This window comes from Platalea leucorodia (assembly GCF_965183815.1).
Source record: "Platalea leucorodia genome assembly, contig: HAP1_HAP1_SCAFFOLD_194, whole genome shotgun sequence".
Lineage (NCBI taxonomy): Eukaryota > Metazoa > Chordata > Aves > Pelecaniformes > Threskiornithidae > Platalea > Platalea leucorodia.
The window spans coordinates 73255-96003 of NW_028121362.1; the positions used below are offsets into that span (position 1 = coordinate 73255).

General features: G+C 44.7%; 1 protein-coding gene across 1 annotated transcript; it reads right to left on the reverse strand.

The window, feature by feature from the left end:
* On the reverse strand, positions 1–22525 carry LOC309603766 (E3 ubiquitin-protein ligase RBBP6-like; the record flags this gene model as incomplete). Its single annotated transcript, XM_082338680.1, has 18 exons — positions 1–1564; positions 2652–4382; positions 5034–5135; positions 5361–5726; positions 6831–6888; positions 6982–7060; positions 7141–7237; positions 8978–9243; positions 9692–9795; positions 11139–11311; positions 12225–12364; positions 13166–13262; positions 13379–13467; positions 15830–15874; positions 17324–17360; positions 18025–18063; positions 19747–19846; positions 22360–22525. 18 exons carry the CDS (start codon positions 22523–22525, stop codon positions 1–3), a joined length of 5253 nt encoding a protein of 1750 aa, XP_082194806.1.
* Positions 22526–22749: the final 224 nt, after the last annotated feature.

Sequence of the window (22749 nt, forward strand, 5' to 3'; positions counted from 1 at the left end):
CTATGTAGGGACAGATTTCACTTTTTGGTCATCTTGCTCCTTGTCTTTGCTCTTCTTCCATTTGTTCTTCTTGTGCTTGTGTTTGTGGCTCTTTTCCAATTCCGTTTCATTTCCAATGTGTTTCTTCTGCTTCTTCTGTTTCTTCTGCTTCTTGTCCTTCTTCTTCTTTTTTTTCTTGTTCTTTTTCTTGCTGTCTTGCCTCTCTCCTGAGCTGGCACTGCTCCTGTGGCCTCCAGTCTGACTCTCAGAAGGGCTTTGGCTACGGCTGCGCCTAACACTGGGACTGCTTTGCCTTTGACTTCGCCTTGCTTCAGGCCGGTCACCTGCAGCAGGTGCTGCTGTATCCTCTTTCACCTTATCAACAGCCTTTTCCTTTGGGTCGTCATGAGTTTTCCCTGCCGCTTCCTCACCTTTTGCAGATACCTTACTCTCACTTTCATTGCAGTCTGGTACAAATGCAGCCTCATCAGTGTCTCGCGTTCGATCAGAAGAGAGCGGCGAGGAGCTGCTTACCTGAGGCTTAGGCTGGGCAACACTTTTATTGTTTTGTCCAGTCACGTTCTCTTTCTCATGTTTTACATCTGGCGATTCCTCTCTCCAAGGTGCCTTATTACCACCTGGCTCTTTCTCTTCATTGCTCTTTACTTCTGGTACGTGCTTCTCTTTCTCTTCTCCTGCGTTTATATCTAGAGGTTTGGGTTCCTCCAATGTGCGCTTGGAATCGTGAGCAGCTTTGTGATCAGACTGCTGCTGCTCAGGCGGAGGGCTGCAGCTGCTCCTGTTGGCGTCTCCAGTGCACTTTTCGGACAGCTCTGCTCGTTCGTCTCTCGGCTTACTCTCCTGGACTGACGTAGATTCTCTGTTTTGAGAAGGGGACTCTCTTCCCCTTGCTAATTCACTCTTTTCATCTCTACGCTTGGAACTAGAATAATCTCTGTTGCCATCACGGTCAGAATTTTTGTCTTGCTTAGGAGTAAAGTCTTTAGCAGCCGATCCATGGCCAGTATCAGGCTTCTCTGAAAATCTGCGGTCTTTGGAAGATTGGGAAATACTTTGTCCATCTCCTTGCTCGGTTGCACGTTCTGAGGGGTCGTCTTCTTGCTGAACACTGCTCTTTCTCTTCTCAGAGGTGTCTTTGTCTGACAAAGAATGATCCCGGTCTTTGGTTTTTCCTTTTTCATTTGACATTGAACTTTTTGAACTTTTTGCGTCATGCTGGGAGCTTTCATAACTCACCTCTTTTGTAGTTTTCTGTCTTTCCTTCAAAGGCTCCGTCTCTTTCTCACTCTGTTTTACAGGGTTTGGTGGCTTAGCACTTGCATTTTGTATAACATTAGCAGGTTTTCCTACGGTTGCGGGCACCTGGGTAGATTGAATGTCTTCCTCTTCAGACTCAAAGTCATCCTTCTCCCACTTTGACTGAGGGACCTGGATCATAATAAGGATGTCTTTCTCAGGGGCTGTGATATCATTATTATACTCCTCCATGGTCTTAATGACAGTTTGTTTTGTGTCTGGCTTTTCTTCAGTCTTTCTAATGGGGCTTCCTCCAGTAGAACTAGTGCTAAGAGGAAAAAAGCTGACATTAATCGTGGGTGAGATATACGCACCGCCATCTTTTGTAACAGTTTAGAAAACGGCTTGTGTTTCCATTCTAAATCTTGCGTATTTTTTCAAAAGATGTTCAATTAAGGGAACAGACGAGAGAAAGGATAAGTCCACTAGCTAAGACTACGAGCAATCAATTAATTTAGTACCTTCCTACTCTACATTTAATTAACAAAGACACGAGATTATCAGATTGGGGACTGCCTGACCTGGTAATTCCTTCATGTCCTGCTTCTACCAATGGTAGATAAATTAGCTATACATTCTTGTTTCGACATCTAAGCAAGCAATGAGGGAGAGGTATACACAACCACAGTTTTATTCCCATGTCCCAGTGTTCTTCTTCAGAAAAAATGTACCTTTTAAAAACTGTTTAGAATATCAAGACACTATCTTAAGTCTCCAGTGACGTCTTAAATGGTTTGAGTTTGCGCTGTCCGGCTTCTTTACATGCTGAAATGTACGTAATAACAGCTTCACACTAGATTCACTCTTTCAAAGAAGTTGGCACTGAGCTGGAAGCAGTGTAGCTGTGTCAACACGGCACTGTGCTCAAAGCTCAAATCAGTACAAGATATTGGCAACCAAGCTGCTATTTCTGCAAGGTATCGTTTCATCTCACCCTGACAAAAGTAGATCATTACAGCACCTTGCAATTTTTCAAAGGCAACATATTGCATGGTAGAGACATGTCTGTTATCCTTGCCTTTAGCAGTAAGCTGGATCTGAAGGAAGACCTCGAGGGGACTCCTCAGAGAGTCAACATATAATGAATAAGAAGGGGGGAAAAAAGTCCCAGAAGTAAGGGTGAAAGACGTCATCAATGAATTAACCTTATGAGCTGTCTGGGCAGTACAGACTGCTTGTTTTCTTTCACAAAATTTGATTCTGACCCAAGTACAGCTTAGCAGGAAAGATCACAGATTATTCACTCATTTAGCACAGATTTAGCTGTTCCTTTCATTAGTCACCATACAGACTTTTACATTTGTTTGCAGGGGGGAGGGAGGAAAGAAAGAATAGGAAAAGAAAAGATGAGGTACCTGGTGCAATGTACCAGAGTTGCACTAGATCCATCAGCTGCCGTTCCTTTGCTTCTTACTTTTCCCTTTGCTTTTTCTTGCTTAACTTTGCTGCTGTTCGGCTCAGCTTTCTCACCAGGTTCTTCTGCAGGTAGCACATTTTCTCCACTCACAACCTTTTTGCCAGTTTCTTGGTTCAGTTTAATCTTTTTGGCGGGGTTGTTAAGAAAAGCAGGTTTATCCTCTTCTGGAGTTTGCTCTCCTTTTTCACCATCAGGCTCAGTCTTCCCCTTTGATGGTCTTTTCAAGTCAGCAGCTTCTGGCTTAGAGGCCTTTAGGGAAGTCGCTTCATGTTCTTCAGCAACCTTTTCATCTACTTTTCGTTTTCTTTGTTCAGGTTTTACATCAGAGGAGTTGCTTTTTTCAGCAGGTGTTTTTGACTTGCCCTCTTTGTTGGAGGGCTTCTCCGACTTGGTTTCTTTTCGATGGTCTTTCTTTGCCGTTTCCTCGTTGGCTGCTCTGGTTTCTGGGTGATCTTTTGTAACTTTGGGGTGAGCTTTCCGTGGGGAACCAAGAGCCTTCTCAGCCTTTTGAGAGGAAGAGGTTTTAACACTGTCTGTCTTTGGCAACTCCTCCTTCACTTTTTTCACAGCAGGTTCCATTCGAGGAGATTCTTCACAATTGGTGTCCACCTCCTCTTGGGAAGCTTTAGCTGGTTTTATTATGCTGTCGTTCTTAGGCAGAACAGCCGCTTCTGCTTTCCGCTTTGTCTTGTCAATTTTTGCTTTTGGCTTCTCCTCTTTTTTCGCCTTTGCAGATACTGGTTTGAAAGCAAGAGAATCTGCTTCCATAGGCTCATCTCTCACAGGGGTGGCATCGTCTCTTCTTGGGAGCATGAACAGAAAGTCCTTTTTAACATCTGCTGCTGGAACTGGCTCTTTGGCTTTCCTCGCACCTTCTAACAACTCAGCTTTGGGAAAGCCTTCATTCTCATCCCCTTTTCTTCTCTTCTGGGGGTTTTTATCTTTATTTCCTTTGCCATCCCCCAGTGGATGTTCCCCCTCCTTCTCTTTGCATTTTGTAGCATCTCGGATGTCATGGCGCTCTCTTCCAGAAGGTTTTTCAGGGTAATTTCCAGCTGCATTACGATTTCTGTGGCTCTGCCCACCAGGATAATCCTCCCTACGTCCCCAAGCCTGTGGCAAATTCTCTCGTCTGGTCCCAGGCGGACCAAACCTATCTGGAGAAAAGTTGCCCCTGTTTACTGGAGGCGGAGGTTGAGGGCCAACAGCAAAGCTCTTGTGAAACTTTTCATACCATTCTCTAGAGTTCCTTTCCCATTCTCTGTATCTTTCCTTTTCAAATGGATCTCTCAAGTCAACAGATCTGCCATAGCAAGCTTTCATATCATGTGGAGGAACTTCTCTGTATCTGTTAAAATACTCCCTTCCTCCTTCCCCTCGAGGTACGGTCCGTGTAGTGGGAGAGTGGCCTCTAAACACTGGAGACCTTGATCGTGAACGGTATCTTCTTAGCCTTGAATGGTGATAACCCCGTGACCTTGACCTAGAACGATATTTATGACTCTTCCTTTTGCCTCTTCTTGAATACCGTGGGGATCGTGAGCAGGAACGAGAATGGGAACGACTAAAGGATCGAGAGTAGGAGCGAGAGCGGGAAGAACCTGATCTTGACTTGGAGTAGGTGCATGAACTTCTCGAGTAAGATGAAGCACTATAGGGAGACTTGGACCTTAAAAAAAACACAAAACACAAAAAAAGTGAAGTTAACTCAAAACAGTCGCTCTCCCCAGTTTTTTTTCCTCCCAAATTTGGTTTGGGTTTCTTTTCCTCTCCACAGGCTAATGCCAAAGCTTCTTTCAGCTGCTGACATACTGCTACTGCAAACTGAAGAACTTGATCGTATGTAAAAGTTTCTGCTTACGAGACAGAACAGCTGCTGCATTGTTAGTGTACCAACATACAGGAAGGGGAAGCCTATTTCCACCCACTTCTGGCCTCTACTGGTACATGAACGCACACATTTTTCACTACTCAACAACTACCTGCAGTGCAAATCATTTTTGTTGCAGTAAGATGCAAAAAGTGCAAGTCTTAATGGCTAGAGTGCAGTATCAAACACCAAGAAAACACGATTTAGCCTGAAGACGGCAAAGCTCCATTTTAAAATGCCAGCTTAGTCTCTTCATCTTCACTACTGGTTTGGCAATTTGTACAGGATGCAAAAGACTTGTACTGCAATCTTACACCCAGGACTATTTACTCCTGTCGCTGCTGATCCCTTGACTCATCCAATCCATCTGACGATGGAGAGGTGGAGGCGAACTCCTCCTGATTCTTCTAGACAACCCGCTTCTCCATTACGGACGTGTAAAGCAGTTACCTGGAAAACAAACGCCTACGCTCCTTTTGAATCTTTTTATATTCCATCAGTTCTTTACCAAAATCCTTTGTAAGCTCATCACATTTGGACTTTTTCTTCTCCCTGTTAAAAGAAGTTTGACCTTTCTTACAAGGATAGTTTGACCTTTCTTACAAAAAGACATCAAGAAAGAAACCCTGGCCGATAGGAGAAAATGTCTACTGCATGCAAATGCAAAAGGTGAACATCCTAGTTAAGCAAAGCCAGTTTAGAATGCCTAGAAGTTTCAGGGAAAGCTTTAGAATGACATTTGTCTGGGTTTACTTTTGCATGGAGCCAAATACTTACTCCTCTTTAGGTCTCTGTTGTTCTCTGTAAAACTCCTCCCTAGGTAAAGGAGGTGCTTGTGTCGTTGGGATGGTATTTGAAGGAGCCGTTGGTCCTGCTGCTGGTACCCAAGCTGGCGACCTGTTGGCAGGAGCGGGGGGATATCCTGGAGGGGGGGCAGTGCACCCAGCAGCTGGAGGCTGACCAGGGGGAAACTGAGGAGGCAACTGGGGCGGTGGTACCCGCGGTGGGAGAGGAAGGGCATGGGGTGGTGGAGGATGCAAGGGAGGTGGAGGCACAGGCACAAAGATGGCGATTGATGGTGGCAGTGCTGGGGCCTGAGTCCTTTGGGTACGTTCGCTAGGCGGGCGTCCTCGATTTGAACTTCTAAAGAAACCCAAAAACATGTGTCACTGTTTGTTACACTCTGCCCCCATTTTAAAGAGGAAGGCGAAGGAAGCGGGAGCACGGTGGCGAGCACTTCTTGTTCTCAACTTAAGCATTTCTCTCCCTGCTGTCTGTTCATTTGAGACTGCCCTCATTTCTTGATCCTCAGACTCGCCTTCCACATCCCCAGCCCCAGCGGTTCCCTCAGTCTTCTCTCCTTATACTCAGCTTTGCGCCTGTGGATGGAGGCTGCCCGTGCTTAAAAGAGACTCCCATCTCCCCTGGGCCAAGTGCCCACCGCTCCTCTGCCACTCCTTGATATGGTCAATACTTCACACTTCTGATCTTCAAAGCACTGCACAAATATTAACTCATCTTCTCTCAAACTTCTTTTAACTTCTTCCACATAAGCCTCCTATGTTGTTGCCTCATGAGGATGTGTTTGGCCTGCTTTTGTCCCCAAATTGTTATTTTCTCGCTTACTGAATTTGAGATTTTAGACAATCTGTGGGATGGATCCTGGGGTTTGTTTTTATTTATCTTTAGCATAGTATGAACACAATGCCCCCTTACAATCTATCTATAACAAATATGTACCAAAAGGAAGGACTAACTTGACACTGCAATAATAGAGAAAACAGACTCCTCTCTCTCTCTCCAACTGAGAGAAAGCAGCTTGGCTATTTGAGAGGACTGAATTGAAGACATTCAAAATTTTTATAAAATAACACAACACAGCGTTGACTATCCAATGCTTTGCTCACTCAGTATCAACTAAGTTGGTAAAAAAGAACGTTGGAGGCTGATTTCTATGGGGAAATCAATTTCTCCAGCCCTATTCAGCCAGTGATCAGAAGGGTGGCTTTCCACCTCACCCTTTAATGATATTTCAATTTTATATGTAATTATGGTTTCCAGCCAATTCAAATGAAGCCATTTAAAAACGAATTACCACTTGTATTCTCCACAACTATCTGTGCACACTTATTTCATTCTAAATCAGCTTTAAGCTACTAAATTATTATTTGCTGTATAAGCTACGTGTTATGGTCTCGTTTAACGGGTTACAAGTAGGAATATATTGAATTTCTGTAGCATACTTACAGCTCCCAGCCTGGTCTGCCAGCTGCTGAGCGAACTGCGCTGGCTCTCCTGGGATGACCTTTTGGCGTGGAGAGAGGAAAAAGAAAAAAATCCCATTCAGTTGATCTGAAGATAAGTTTTGAAAAGAACTTCTCAAGTTATAGTTGCTTACCAGTTGTGTGTATTGAGTGTCCTTGGGGGCCCAGAAGACTTGGTAACGCTGGTTGTCTTACTACAGGAACCCGACAGCCCTTGTGAATAAATGCAAACAGTCGGAAAAGAAGCTCTGCTAAAATACAAGCAGCACTGCATATGTTGAAATAAAATTTACCTTCTCTTCCACCAAACTGCCGATTGACTGAAAGGAAGATTCAGAAAGCCCAGCAGCACTCACCAGCGCAGCAGGAGGTAGAACAGTACCGGCATCACTACAAAAGAACCCAAATTTTTATTATTCAAACAGTGTTTTGAAGTGCTACTTGAAATACAAAGTCCCAAGTGAGAAAAGGCTGACTATAGTAAATGGGGAAAAAAATGAAAAAATAATCTTCTCCAGATGTACAAATGGGAAGTTGGCCGATTCCAAATGAAGCACTGACGAGAAGTCTGTTTGGACTAGTGGCATTTAAGGAGAAATAGAACAGAATAGACTAGACTATTTCAGTTGGAAGGGACCCACAACGATCATCTGCTCTGACTGCCTGACCAATTCAGGGCTGACCAAGTTAAAGCATGGGATTAAGGGCATTGTCCAAATCCCTCTCCAACACTGACAGGCTTGGGGCATCGACCACCTCTCCAGGAAGCCCGTTCCAGGGTTTGAACAACCTCTCGGTAAAGAAATGCTTCCTCATGTCCAGTCTAAGCCTCCCCTGGCGCAGCTTGGAACCATTCCCACACGTCCTATCACTGCATCCCACCGAGAAGAGATCAGCACCTCCCTCTCCACGTCCCCTCCGCAGGAAGCTGCAGAGAGCAATGAGGTGGCCCCTCCGCCTCCTCTTCTCCAAACTGGACAAAGGCAGAGTCCTCAGCCGCTCCTCAGAGGACATTCCTCCCAGCCCTTTCACCAGCTCTGTTGCCCTCCTCTCGACGCACTCAAGGACCTTCACCTCCTTCTTCAGTTGTGGGGCCCAGAACTGCACACCGTGTTCAAGGGGAGGCCGCAGCAACGCTGAATACAGCAGGATAATGACCTCTTTTCACTGGCTGCTTCCCCTGCCTTTGATGCATCCCAGGATGCAGTTTGCCCTCTTGGCTGCCAGGGCTCACCGGAAAAATATTTTAGTAAGCTGGCTGCACATAAAAGGATTGGAGTACGTATAGCCCAGACACTGACTCTCAGTTGTGGAAGATGCAAGAACTGAAATTCTCTTGGGAAACGTTTATGTGCTGGCTCAGTGGCTGCCTTAGAGGTTCTTTTGACTTGTGACCTTTGTAGTCAATGGTGCAGCTGCGCCTGACAGTCTTCTGGACAGAGTGGCTCTTTGCATTCCAGGCATAAAAGTGAAAGGACAGAAGCCCTCAACAACAGTACAGATTTTCCATGTATTTTCCTACCGCTTCACTGGGTTGCCTACTAGGACTTTGTTGGTAAATGTTTGTAAAGACTTCAAATTTACAGTGTTTCAATGTTTATTATCCAAATCTGCGTGCGGTGCTGACTACACGGCATTACTGAGAATGACTCTGACTTATAATACTGATGATAGAAATACTGTAGAAAAAAGTGATGTGAAACACCTGGTCAGTTTTACCTCTCATTGGGCTTTTTTGCTTTTCAGGAAACGATTATTTCCTCAGTACTAAAGAGAAATGAATGCACTCCAGAAGCTCTGACATAACCAAATGCTTACTTTAGGAATTGCTAGCCGCTTAAACTCAAAGGGCTCCTGGGGGAAAAAAGTTCCTCTTTCAGGGTCAACGCGTACTGAATGACTTGTAAGAGAAGCAAACCAAAATACTTTGGAGAAAATTCTTGCATGAGGCACGCTTCCAAATTATTCAAGTGTCCTCATTCAAAGTAAAACCCAAACCCAGAACGGCCACAGTTCTCTGGAACTGTCACTAATGCTATAGAAATCGCTAGCTGAGAAGCTCAGGAGAAACAATCTAACTTCAGCACCTTGGTGCCTTTTATATTCGTGTTGATCTACAGATTTCCTTACCGAAAAGGTCCACCTGGCTTTTCAGCAGGGGCCAACGATGACAGAGCAGCAACAGAAGGAGAAGCCAGAGAAGCCAGTGGACTCATGAGCGGATCCCGCTGGCTGGAAATTGTTGGCCAGAGCAGAGGCTGCAGGTTGCGGGCTGTTGTTTGCCTCAGGAGTGGTGGTGGAGGTGGTGGCGGTGGCGGCTGCTGCTGCTGTTGCTGCTGAACCTGCTTATGGAGCCCTTTTGCGTAGCCAGTCCCATTTCTGAAGTTGTTCACAGCCTAGAGGCAGGAAAGCATTTACAAAAAGTTAATACGAAACTTCAGTAGACAGACGAAGAAAAGCCTGCACGGAGTAAAACTCCTTGTGTATTCCTGTAAATGCTATCAGTCCTAAAATGAATCAACATACAGATGTATGGATACATCACACTGAACACTGATATTCATGACTTGCAACTCAGAGCAGCCGTATTTAAAGTACTCCAGCGTTGGCACTGAATTTGAAAGTGAGACAAGCCTGTTAAACAAAAGGGTGACCTGAATTTGCCAGATTGTCTCTAAAGAGTTGTAAGCTTCTGTAACAACAGATAACGTATTTGAAAAGTAAATTGAGCCTTACTCCATTTAGCCTTGCTTAAGGAGAGGTAAATGAATATCTTCTTCCCTTTCAGCTTTTGAAAAATAGACTTTTCCTTGCCAACAGTTTACGTGAAAGTCATCGTGTTACCTGGCGTAGGGACTTGTTGGCGACTAAAGCGTCAGGAGAAACGTCTGTTTGATGGCATGTTGGGCATCTGTGTTCCTCAGAGTCCAGTAACGCTGTTCTAATACCTGTGAATCATCAGAATCATCAAAACAGCTTTTAGCCAAACTAAGGAGTATTTTTGGGCTCTAATCAATTCTAAACACAAGTGTGTGGTTAATGGGTGAATATGGTCTTGAATTGAGAGCACGGAGCGATCAATGTTCAACAGTGTAAAAAATTTCCAGTCTGCAGCAAATAACTATACGGTTTGATACTGCACTCATGCAACACCTGAAGATGTACAGGAGGTTGTGCCTTGATGTTCCGACTGATCTTCTTTCCGCTGGCTAGTACAGTGAGAAGTCACTAACCTCAAGGTTAATGAAGAAAACACATTTCAACACATTAGGAGGTTTGAGTTCTGAAGGTTTTAACCAACCCTCCGGTGGAGAAGGCGGCGGATTAAATGCCTGACTATCCGTTTGTTGCAGACCACACCAAATCACCAGAGCTGGCTATATAATTTTGTATGAGAGAAAGGGCTGTGGACAAATAAATGCAGTCACTATCTAATTCTGGAATCTCCTGCACAATTACGCACTCTTCTCATACTCGTCCTTCCGTATTGTGCTGGTCTGGGCGGGGACAGAGTTAATTTTCTTCATAGTAGCTAGTGGGGGGCTATGGTTTGGATTTGTGCTGGAAACAGGGTTGGTAACACGGGGATGGTTTCCTTATGGCTGAGCGGTGCTTCCACAGAGTCAAGGCCTTTTCTGCTTCTCACACCGCCCCACCAGCAAGGAGGCCGGGGGGGCAGAAGAAGTGTGAAGGAGACACAGCCGGGACAGCTGACCCCAGCTGAGCCAAGGGCTATCCCACACCGTATGGCGTCATGCGCAGCATATAGAGCTGGGGGAAGAAGAAGGAAGGGGGGGATGCTGGGAGTGATGGCGTTTGTCTTCCCAGGTAACGGTTACGCGTGATGGAGCCCTGCTGTCCTGGGGATGGCTGAACTCCTCCCTGCCCATGGGAAGGAGGGAATGAATTCCTTGTGTTGCTTTGCTTGTGCGCGCGGCTTTTGCTTCACCTGTTAAACTGTCTTTATCTCAACCCACCAGCTTTCTCGCTTTTACCCTTCCGATTCTCTCCCCATCCCACTGCGGGGGAGCGAGCGAGCGGCTGGGTGGTGCTTAGTTGCCGGCTGGAGTTAAACCACGACACGCGTGTAAAGAGATTTAATGAGATACATAAAAAGGGGAAAAAGCTTTCTGCCTTTTTTTTTCCTTTCTACAAGGAGAGTCCTTTCCTAGTCAGGCCATACTTCAGTCTTAAATCGAACTGGTGACAAAGTAATGCCGTTATCTCCTATGTCTGCTTTCAGAAGATCAGTTTGATGTTGGGGATTAACAAACCTGGGAGTAACACTTACATTCGTCACAGTAACTGTTTCTACAGCAGGGAATAACCACGGCATCAGTCATTGTATCTTTACAAAGGAGACACAGCAGCTCCTCTGGAACGGGATCATGGGAGGAGGAGGGGGAGGACGGCTCCTCGGGTAAAAAGGGTGGCTTTTCCTTCTTGCCTCTGGCATAAGCTTCCCTGGAGGCGGGGGGGGGAAGGAAAAAGAAAAAAGTGAAAGACGAGGAAAGGAAAACTTTTCCAAGCGTAGGATTTTATCAAAGGAAGACAAGAGATGGAATTCTCCTCGCTCCACACTAGCCTTTGAAGACGTAGGCATCTCGTTTAAACTGCTTTTCTATAGCCACAAGACCAGAAGAGGGAGGGGGGAACAATTTTCCTTCTGCAGAACTCTCCCATTCATTGGATCAACTAAGAAATTGGCTCCGACTACAACAATAATGTTTTGACAGCTAGAAATCGGGTGCAAGGAATCCCACCTCTCCTTTGCCAGGGGGTAAAGGTAAATTGCAGGCTCAGGATGAAGTGAGTCTCCGAGTAATTCCATTTTATAAATAAGGGCAGTCTATGTTCCAGCTTCTACAAAAGGAGATCCACGACAGAAAAGCAGAAGTGCTACCAAGTGCATTTCGTAACAGCCCCTCTTGTCAGCCCACGGCTGGATTTTCTGAGTTCAGAGCAACAGGGAAACTTCAGCCTGTTTCACACGTGAGCTTGGATAAAAGTCAGAGGGGGAGGAAATCTCAGTCCAACGGCGATGGGTTACATTTTGCAAGAAGCCTTTGAAACATAAACCAGCAGCAAAACGAGCTTTCAGAGAGAACAACTCCCACTGTCAACACTACTGAAATGTTTTGCAGAAATAGAGATTCTTAGCACAGCACTAGTTTAACCAGCTTCCAGGGCCATGAGCAGTAGGGCCACCCTATTTTAATCTTAGAAAGTATCACAGATTTTAAGGTTCAGATACAACGACAATGCTTCCTCCCCCGCAATTACAGAGGCTGGCCGATTTGGTCGCGTGGCCACTCAGACATTTACGCACAGTTTCTCTCATTCGCTTTTGGGTCGGTCCAATGAATTCCCTACTTACGCATTAATAGCTGGTATGGCATACTTCCCAGTGCTGGTTAGCATAGCACCCTTTGTATTGGGATCTTTCACCTCTATCAGGAAACTCCGTGGAATTCCCGTGCTCCTTTTAATTCTGGGAACAGACTCAACATTTTTGCCCTGTTAAGAGAAGAAAGGCAAACATAGCTCATCTTAAGACCCACACTTAAAATGACATGTCCATGATTATTCTAAGCAGCAAAAGCCTTTAATCCTCTCCTTTTCCTTAACAGAAGGTTGCTTGACTAAAATACTTATTTTCCTAAATGAATATAGCCAGGGTGTTCCAAGGCTTGAGCAGTGTTTTGAACGCCGTCGACACTCTTGGGCTTAACTTCAGGTTCCTTAAGGGTGAAATATCCCTTAGCCTGCCCTCCGCTCAGAAGAGATACCAACCCGCTCCTCCTCCAAAGCGCAATTCCCAGGGCGAGCTCAGTTCAGTGCTCTGAACCAGGCACTGAGGAACTGTATATGAAGGTTCAGTTCATACCTCACGCATATACAATGTTAAATGGCATGCATACTCACCCAGAGGCTTGTGTCATTAAAACAGGCAAATATTCAGCGGGTGGGGTCAACAGAAAGGAGCTTAGGTTTATATGAAATACTAAAAACTGTGAACTGTTGTTAAAAAGAGAAACATTTCCAATGATATTGGAATATCTAAAAATATGCATGAAAGTTCACAGAGAACAATCTATGGACATATTGAATGTCTATGACCTGGAAAAAATAAAAGTTTACATTTACAACTCCAGGTTTCCCTTGAATTTTGAAGGGCTTTGCAACATTGCCATACAACCTCTATATTTCACCCCCAGAGAAACAATTCCAAAGATGAGCAGTCATGTAGTTGTTAGGTAACTGCCAAGGTAAAAAAATGAACCCCCAAGTAACACCAGAAGTCCCCCTCAACCTTACCCCATTTGTTGGGCAGTTCTTTATATAGTGGCCAGGTTGTCCGCAACGGAAGCAGGTATATGATGGTGGAAGCAGACCCAAGGGTTTCTTCGTGTAACTAAAAGGTTTTTGGGAAAAAGAAAAAGCTATGCGTGCGTCTCTCTTGTTAAAACAAACATCTCTATGATTTTTCCATCATCTTCAAAGAACAGATTGGACGTTATCAACACTTACTTGATTGGATGATACTCATGGCAGGACTGTGTCATCATAGCCTTGATTTTATCTTCTTCAGAGGCATTGGCCTCAGCCAGATTGGCAGTCTGTTCAACAGGCAATACACACATTAGAAACACATTTCAGCCCACACGGCCAAAGACACCACCACTCCCCCGATCCTGCAAAGAGCAGCACAGCGCGGGCTGAGGCTGCATGAAAACAGCCGCTGACAGAAAACAGAGCCGTGCTGAAGATGCTCTGGGGAGTCCTTAGGCCACGGCAGGGGGTTTATGGGCCTGGGAACCTACTTGAAAAGAGCCTTCTTGGGCACTCCAAACCTTGGGCTCTCTTTGTACCTCACACAAAGACTCCTGTAACCAATCCAATGTGCTTCCAAGTGGACTGAAGCTCTGTGTAGGAAAAATCATACTATCCAGCACTTTTAAACGGATTTTTAAGCCCCAGACTATTTGAAGCAGAAGATAGCCACTGGACGTTTAATTGAGAAAGATGCAGGCAAGTACCATTATTTACATTTCGCAGCAGTAAAAGGACACACAAGAGTCGGGGAAGTGGGTCTTGCTGGCTGAAATTCAGCTTCAGACACAGAAGCATTAAAAGGAATCAAGCTTTTGATAATCCCTCAGCAAGACAAAAGATTCTTGTCAGTGGAAATTTGACCACGATGTGCTGTAGGCAGTCCCAGCTGCACGTTCCCCCCCGCTACCCTCTTCATATTCAGCGATTTAACTGCAGCAAGCAAAACCTGCCGGTTTTTCCAGTTGACTGTGTCCTTTTAACATACAAATCGTAATAGAAACCTTATCCAGAATTACTGAAGGTAGCTGATTTTTTTTTAAGTCGTGTTTGTTCCAATGTTTTTATTACACACCAGCCCAGATACAAGCAGGGCCTGAGGGAGTGACTGTAAATGATCTGGACCTTCAGGCACTGATCATGCAGGTCAACCACTCCTGCTTTTGTTTTTAGATGCATTCACTCCCAAAAGCAACCAGCCAGGTTCAACATTCTCTTAAATGGTTGTTTCATATACACAGCTTTTTCTCCACAGTCACATAATGCAGATCGACATCTATGAAATCATTAACGTTTACAGAAAACTTTACAGATACTTGACTCGTTTGTTTGAACCCAAACGGTTCACAAAACACACCCAAAACCCACAAAACCTTACTAGGAACAGACCAAAATTCAAACATAGCATTTCATACATGGGAATAATAAAACAGAAACCTGCTAACACATTGCCTCCATGCTAAGCCAGTCTGCACTGAAGAGGTCAGAGCAAGTAACAGTTTTGAGCTGCTTTATGCTATGTTCCTGTATTTTTCTGAAATACTTAAATTTTCTCAAAAGCTTCAATGTGTGCCCTACTTGGACAGGTTTTCACATTTCAGAGTAAAACTTCACAGGAGTTTACAGAACCAAGGACACGTTCAGAGACAGCACCAATGGAGACCAATTTCTTTTGGTGGCTGCCTTCCAAAGAAATTTATGTTTCCTTCCCCCCAGTGTACACAATTTAATTTCTGCAGGAAGAGAGGGAAGAAGTTACCCGTGGGGAGAGATTTCTCTTTCTCGGCAATGAACTCCAGCCTTTATTTTCAGAAGAAAGAACCAGCTCCTCTGCATTAAGCCCTGCCTTCTCTAATCTTTGTAACTTTGCAGACTAGGAATTCAATTGGCTAGCACTACGCCTGTCACAAAGGGCCATCACTAGTGCTTTCCCCGACAAAGTGACACCTGGCTGAGCAAAACCAGCAAGCAGCTCCATAGCAAAACAGGGCATTACAACCGTTTCAGAAGGGCACATCTGCTAATATGCCACACATGCGCATCGGCATGTTCCTCTCGACAGTTAGGTACACTGACACAATTTACACAGTCTGCATTCAAACAAATTAGACCGTGGTGTCCACTTGAGATACGCTACAACTGATGAAATTGTGCAGCATCCACAGAATGCATCTAGAACTATAAGGACTAGAAATTCAAAAATAGCCATGCAATTGTCCGTGTTCCAGAAGCGCTTCTATTTTGGCTGTTGCAAACCCCCTTGAAATGGCCATAACTTACAGCCAATTAAATTCTTCTGTAAAAAGTGTGTTAGTTTCCAACGCAAAATTAACAAAACATAGGAAAAACGGTAAACAGCTTCCGAAGTGCTGCTGCTTTGTGTCTTGCAGATGAGTAATACTGCAACATTATGTTGAGGCTGAGAAGGTACTCCCCTTCGATCTTCCCAAACGGGCAGCTCCTCTTTACAGGATAGTACCAAAATATACACACGTTTTAAAGTTAAAATAAAAACTTTAAATTGCTAAGAATTAAATTAAAGTTGTGTTCACATTACAACAGTCATCCAGCTACAGATCACGGTATAGGACTTAAAAATATGAAGCTAACACTTTTTTTTTTAAGTATTTGACAAGAATATGTACATACCTTAGCAAGCTGGCCCAGAGAAATAGATGCGGAAGAGTCATCAATCTGTTCACAAAAAATGAAACACAGATTCAAGTTCTACAATCAAAACACAGCAATAGTTAACCTCTGCTGTAGCCTGAGAGCCTGCGCTATGTCCTCTGAGTGTCACTCAAAGAGGCATTTCTAACCTAGTGCAATCTGTATCTGCTCAAAACAAAGTCCAAGCCTATGACAGCTTAAGAGTGCCTATGTGGTTAATGAGAAGAAACTAAAAGAACCAAACCCGCTTGCGATCAACTCGCTGCTCCAGAATATCTCAGAGAAGGACCCCTGTCCAATGTTCACAACTGCTTAAAATCTGAAAGGGTAAGGAAGCTGTCAATTGTCAGCTCAAAAGGACTTAAAAAAATACTTGAGTTTGTTTGAGAAGGAAGCATCACGACAGGAGACTTCTTTTCAGTGTAGTTTGTAAATTAAGCAGTTAACGTCTCGTCGTTTAGAAATGCACACGGTTTGGGTTTATGGACACAGTACAGTTGCCCGTCAAAATAAAGCACGGGCGTATATGCCCTGAAACATGAACTCTGCCCCTCCTGTCCACCAGTTTAAGAATATTCACCGTCCCCCACCAAACCCAAATAAGAACACCAATCCAAAACATCAGCCATACAAGTAACCACCACTTTGTCTAGACAAAAATCAACTGCTCAAATTATTGAAATAAAGGTGACCGAGAGCTTGGCCAAACTAAAAATTCAGCCAGGAAGGATCACAGTTGTGCCTGACGGTGCTAAAACAACGGCCATGACTCTCTGCATTTCTGCAGCCTCGAAGGACAAACACCAACTAGAGATCCTTGCTGTTACTGAAACAGTAATCGAAGTCAAAAAGGATCCACTTTCCTGCTTTGGGCGTAGTAACATTAGGGCAAGAGCGCCAATGTGGAAGTGGAGAATGATAGCTAACATAAGACAAGACAATGAAGAAATATTCAAAGTGTAAGCTTTTGTGCATGCTTTTTAAAAAAACTCTTAACTCATTTCAATTTTGCTGCTTTACTCTTCAACAACAATTGGCAAGCTTTCCAGTGCTTTATTCCCGAAAGAAACAAAAAGCACACGACAAGCTGTACAAACATACATCTTGCCAGCTCTAGGCAGCCAGATGGAGAACACGGCACCACGTTCAGCTGTGCAAACCCTGAACCTACATGATCTAAAACCGATCACGCGTCCTCTGTACAACACAAAGTCATTCAGGAAATGTTCTAGCAGACTCAGTACGAAATACAACGCATTACTGGGCACAAATACCAACGTTCACATCAGAGCTGTGCAAATAATGGCATTACTCAGTTTTTACTATGCCCAATCAAAGACATTGTATTTACAACATATGCTATGTTGTACTGGAAAAGATATTAAGTTCATGTTTGGAAAACTACTACAAAACTGCATTGTTTAGAATTAAGGGCAGTGTGTAGAAAAAAGCGTGAGATTGTGTTTTACATACTGCTCTTGATGTGCCACTCGCTGGCTCAGTTCGACTTCTTCTAGAAGAAGAAATAAAGGTGATCAGAACTTCAAATAAAGCACTTGTACCCAACGTAAAGTAGTGAAAACCAGTTATAAAACCTGAATATCAAAACATTATGTCCCGATAGTCTCGTACATGTGGAAATTTATTCATATACACAAACTGTTCTCCCTTGGTACATGCAGTGCAACTAAAAAAAAATCCCCAAATCACGTTTCTACTTTGTCACAAATTACTCTAAGGCTTACAGCTATAGAACACAGCAGTGCAAGAGCAAGCCCTCAGGTATTTTGTCTCTGCTATGGAAGTATCAAAAATACAAAGTCTGTACTACAGGTCTGTGTTCTTCCATAATCAGCCATCAAAACACGAAGGTCACTTTAGCCAATCTGGGTGCCCCCAGCGTTACAAACAGGCACCAGATACAGCACTTCAGTTTCTAAGAAAGAACAGGGACAGTCTAGACACTTTGAAGTGCAAGTGCACGTACGTTAAAAAAATCAGCCGTCGGACAAAGAAATACCAAAACCGTCAGCAGCAGAGTCTTTAGAACAGGGTTTCTTTGTGGAAGCCCAAGCCCTGTGCTCAGGTATCTGCCATATTTAGCTATGAAAGTGCCAAAATATTAAATGTGTTACGTATGCTATATTGACTCAAAATAGTAATAGAAAGGTCACCTGAAAGCAGTTCCTGGGGCTTTGTGCGACTTAGGAGTCCTGCGACAAAAGAAAAAGGTCTTGATTGCCAGAATTTGCATTAAGATAATCTTGAAAATGTTACAATATTTTAGGAAATATTTATTACATTTGAAAACTCGCTGAGATTCCACACACTCATTGATCTGTCCCTGCATGCTACTCATCATGGATCAGACATGCAACCGCTGATAGCGTTAGCAAACAATTCATACGTCCTCCAAAGTGTGCCATGAGCAGAGGCAATTCAAAGGCTGCAGTGGAATTTAGGTACAAATAGAGAGGGCCATTCTTTCCTCATCCCCACATGCAGGCATTTATTTGGTCTTTGATGCTAGCAGCATCTCTCCTCTCCTTTCAGGGCAGCATTACAATACCAGGAGAGGGTGCCATCCAACCCGAAACGGAGGATGCATTGACAAGACGGCGCTAAGCATACGCGTTGAAATTAACCCCCAACACAAGGCCGTGTTTATAAGCACAACGCTGTGGCGTCCAGAATTACCAGGCAGCGCCTGAAAGCACTGTAACAACCACGGCAGTAATACGCCCAAAGTTTACATGCAGAGCCACATAAATTCAGGGGTTTTTGCTTGCAAAGGCTTCCTGGGTCCCAGGATGCTCCTGTACTGTTGGTTCAAGACACGCTGTAACTCATCAGTTTATTTACTGAGAACCAACATTAGAAAGACGTGGCAGAACCCCAAGCTAATAATAGCAACTAATTGTGGTGGAGAGGCGTATCTTTAAGTAGGCTGGCAAAGAGGACCCTCCAAACAATGCCAGTGGAGCTAATATAGAACTGGACTGCATGAATACATAAATGACAGCAATAATCCTGTAGTCGGGATTGCATTCGAAGGGCTGTCATTTTAATCAATATGCCCGGTTCTCTGTCCTCCGTAAATCTTAGGAATACAGAACTAAAACCTGGGGCACCGGTATCACCTTAGGGTAAAAACAGACTTAGAAGGATAACTAGTAACATTTGGTACCGTGCTAAACGGCTTACTGAGTTTCAAGTTTGGAAAGGATTATCCATTCCTTCATCGTACTCGCACAAAAGGCAATATACTTTAGGATATTGTTGTTTTTCTCTTGCCTGAAACGGACATTGTCTTTAGGAAACTACTAAGAATCACTTCTGAATGGAACTTCTTGTTTGCATGGTTCGCCAGCTGGCAACCCTTGGTCTGTCCTCTAGAGCTAGCGTGCAAAAGCCCCAGATTTGGGGGGTAAGAAGAGCTGCCATATCCCTCCCCCCCCCTCCCCCAAATGCAAGGAAGAGTCAAACCCTGAGAAGCAGAATCTTCGGAGATGGGAACAAATTACAAGTTTACACTACAATGCCTATCTGTCTGTACTATAAAAGCCATCAAAGCAAACACATAGAATAAGGAATCTCTCCGTGTAGAGGAAACAGGATCCACAACTTGGCTCTCAGAAGAATCAACCCCAAGAACAAACCCAATGAAACCATCTTAAAAGTTACCACCGTTGGAGGTTAAACCCCATGGCCCAGCAGGTCTGAAAAGGTAAGTCTGCTTTGGGACAGATAGATTAAAATTTACCCCATTACAACAAAAACTAACAGCAGCTTTCACAAGAAAGATCCAATCGGAATGCCTCTGTAAACTACGAGCAATAAAAAAGTTAACACACTGAAACCCCCAACAAAGAATGCAATGCTTTACGGATACTTACATCACGTATGGTTTGCTGGCAGCTTTAACTCCTGCAACAGGGATTCTTCGAACGATGACCGAGGAGTTCTTAGGAATGAGGGCGTTATCATCGGTGTATTCTGCAAACAACATAAATACAGACAAAAACATTAGTCACTTCCCAAGAATGTATATTAATAGCTAATTACACAGCACTTCAGAGAACCCCCTCACAGATGTCAAAGCAAAATTTGATGTGTAACATCGCGCTTTTATCATCTCAACACACTAACAGTACAGTTCAAGAAATCTTCAGGTCTGATAATCAAACACAAGCAGCACCATCTTGTTCATTTTTTTAAAATAGTTGGAATGCCAACAGCAAAATGGTCCCAAGGGTCACTAAAGGAGGCTCTGCTAATGCATGAGGTTCTTTCCTGACCTAGCTGAAGTGGCTTTTGCTTCTGTTGGGCTCCAAACCCAGGAGGTCTTTGAAGAAAAACAAACAGCAGCAAAGTCTCACCTGCATAAACCAGATTCTGAAGCCTGACCAGCTTGCCCTGCAGCAAAACAGGCACTGCGCTAAAGCCTGGAAACTCTGCGCCATTGCTTCAGTAGCCGTTCACTAAAAACGCTTCAGCTACACTGCTGGTGCTCAGGACGGACAGAACACAGAAGAGAGCCTGCCCTCGCTGCCTATTTCTTGGAGCTTCATCCATCAACAGCCACACTTCTCAGCTGCTCGTTACACTGAAATGGAAACGGGGCTGGCAGTTCTAGAATTTGGATCACAGAAATGTTGGGTGGGTTTTGAGCTTGCTTTCACAAGCAGGGCAGAATGGGCTCCAACACGGTATCTCCCCTCTTCAGCTACTCATCTCGTTTGAATGAACCAAAGGAATGTGAATACTTTCCATTCACTTTTTGCAGAGCAGAGAGACTCAAAGGAAATTCCTTAGGAAGGCAGCCTCGGAAAGCCTCTCGAAAACAGCGTGTGCCTGAAGCTACCCATGCTCTGCCTTGGCTCACACCATGTCAGTCTGCTGAAGAGGAGGAAAGCCGCCTGACCTTTACACAAGGCCCCAACAAAAAACCACCTGCCTGAGACACTTGGACTGAGACAGCTTAAAATGCAAAGATCTCTCCATGAGAATGGTTTTGATATTGCACTTCCACAAGCTGGAGATGACTAAATATGTTAAAGCACTCTCAGCAGCCATTCCCTGTAATCTGCCTACAGTTTTCAATATCAAAAGCCCTTACCTTCGCAGACCAGATCAGAACCACGGTCTGAAACCCAAAGATGCTGCATACCCAGCCAAGCTCTGTCAGGGTGGTTTTGCTCAGTGATCACATACAAAATAGGAATATTTCACAATTTACGCTCCATTTTTCAGTGTCTTAGTCCTAGAAAGGACTACCATTGACAAAACCAGAAGCTTTTCCAGAAGGCCCATATCCTGAAACCAACCCCTAGAGCTCTTCGCAAAAGGAAAATCTAACCATTGCACAGCCCCCTGTCAAGAAAGGCCTGCCCTGGGACGTTTCGATGGAGCAGGACCTCCGACAGTACTGAGGCCCAGACAAAGAATGGGGAGCTCATGCCAGCTGCACTTCTCGAAGCCCCAAGCTTTAAGGTTTTGAGCTGCTGAACGAAGCCGTGCAGAATATTCTTCCTGCTCCAGATCACAAACCACCGGATTTCGATTTCAGAGATACGTGATAAGCAACAGTGGCTCCACAAAAAGGCAGGGGTTTGCTACGCCTGTGCCCAACTGAGGACTGTGGGGGTTCTGCAGAAGATTGCAAGTGGCAGCACCTCTCCTAGAAAGAGACTGTATATATGAGGACAGCAACCAATGCTTTGATTCACAAATCATGCAAGCCTGCAGCGGTCAATTTGAACACGCACAACGGGTGTATGACGCAGAAAGAGGAATAAGACCTCTTTTAGTATCTTGTGACAATTCATTGACCGTTAGAGGAGAAGCATTGACATCTGCCTTCTGAAGCGACTATCCGTGCATGTATCTGGAGAGAGACAGGTACGTGCTTGTTTTCAATCCACTTGTGAAGTGCACACTGAAGAGAGCTCCAGCCATCTAATGACAGACTGCTATAAAAATGAATTCACCTTCCAAGTCAATCAGTCCACATTTAAATGGATCCCCTGAGGAGTGACAATAGCTTGGTGAAGTAAAGGCTTTATTTGTGTAGGACACTTATCATGGCCCATATTGGTATTTGGTGCTTGAAGGCTCCTACTGGCTCAGCCACCAGTCAGAGAATTTGTGGAAGAGTGTTTGCATACAGCAGAGGACATTGCTGAGCTCGTTGTGGGAAGGGACCTGGGGCCAGTTGGCTTTCATACATTTATTTTTCCTTTGCCTCAATTAATTGAATGCATTTTGGTGAGGAAATTTTGTTAAAGGTGAAGTCAAACCACGTAGACTAAAAAGTTAATTTTTTTTTTTTTTTTTAATCGGAAAGGACTAAAGCTAAAAAACGTGTCTAAAACACAGCCCTGAAGGTAGCTGTCAGGACAGCGACGACAAATCAACAGCTCTGTCGGGCCCCCAGCACAAGTCACAGCTACCGACTGTGGCCGAATCCCGTTATCGCGTCCCACCCCGTGCCCACCACCCCCACCCACCTTCTTGGGTCTGGGCGTTGGAGATCTGCAGGTCACAGTTGGCCGCCTTCAGCTTCTCGCGGCCCATGATCTGGCGCTTCAGGTCGCACAGGGAGATGTGGAGCCCATTGAAGGTGACTGTATCGTAGTTCAGCTTGGAAAAGAACTTATAGTGGATGCACGACATGGTCGGTGCCTGCTCCGCGACGACGTCTACCGCAGCAGACGGCGTCGCAGCCTCCGCGCCAGGACAGGGCCTGCGGCAGCTCGGGGAAGGGCCCACGGAGGGGGCCAGGCAAGCAGCACGGGCTGGGCTCAAGGCCGCTCAGAGGCCACAGCGCTCCACCACGGCCAGGCCCCCTGGCCTCAGGCAGACTCGGCTGATGGAGGCCGAGTGGTGGACTCCATCCC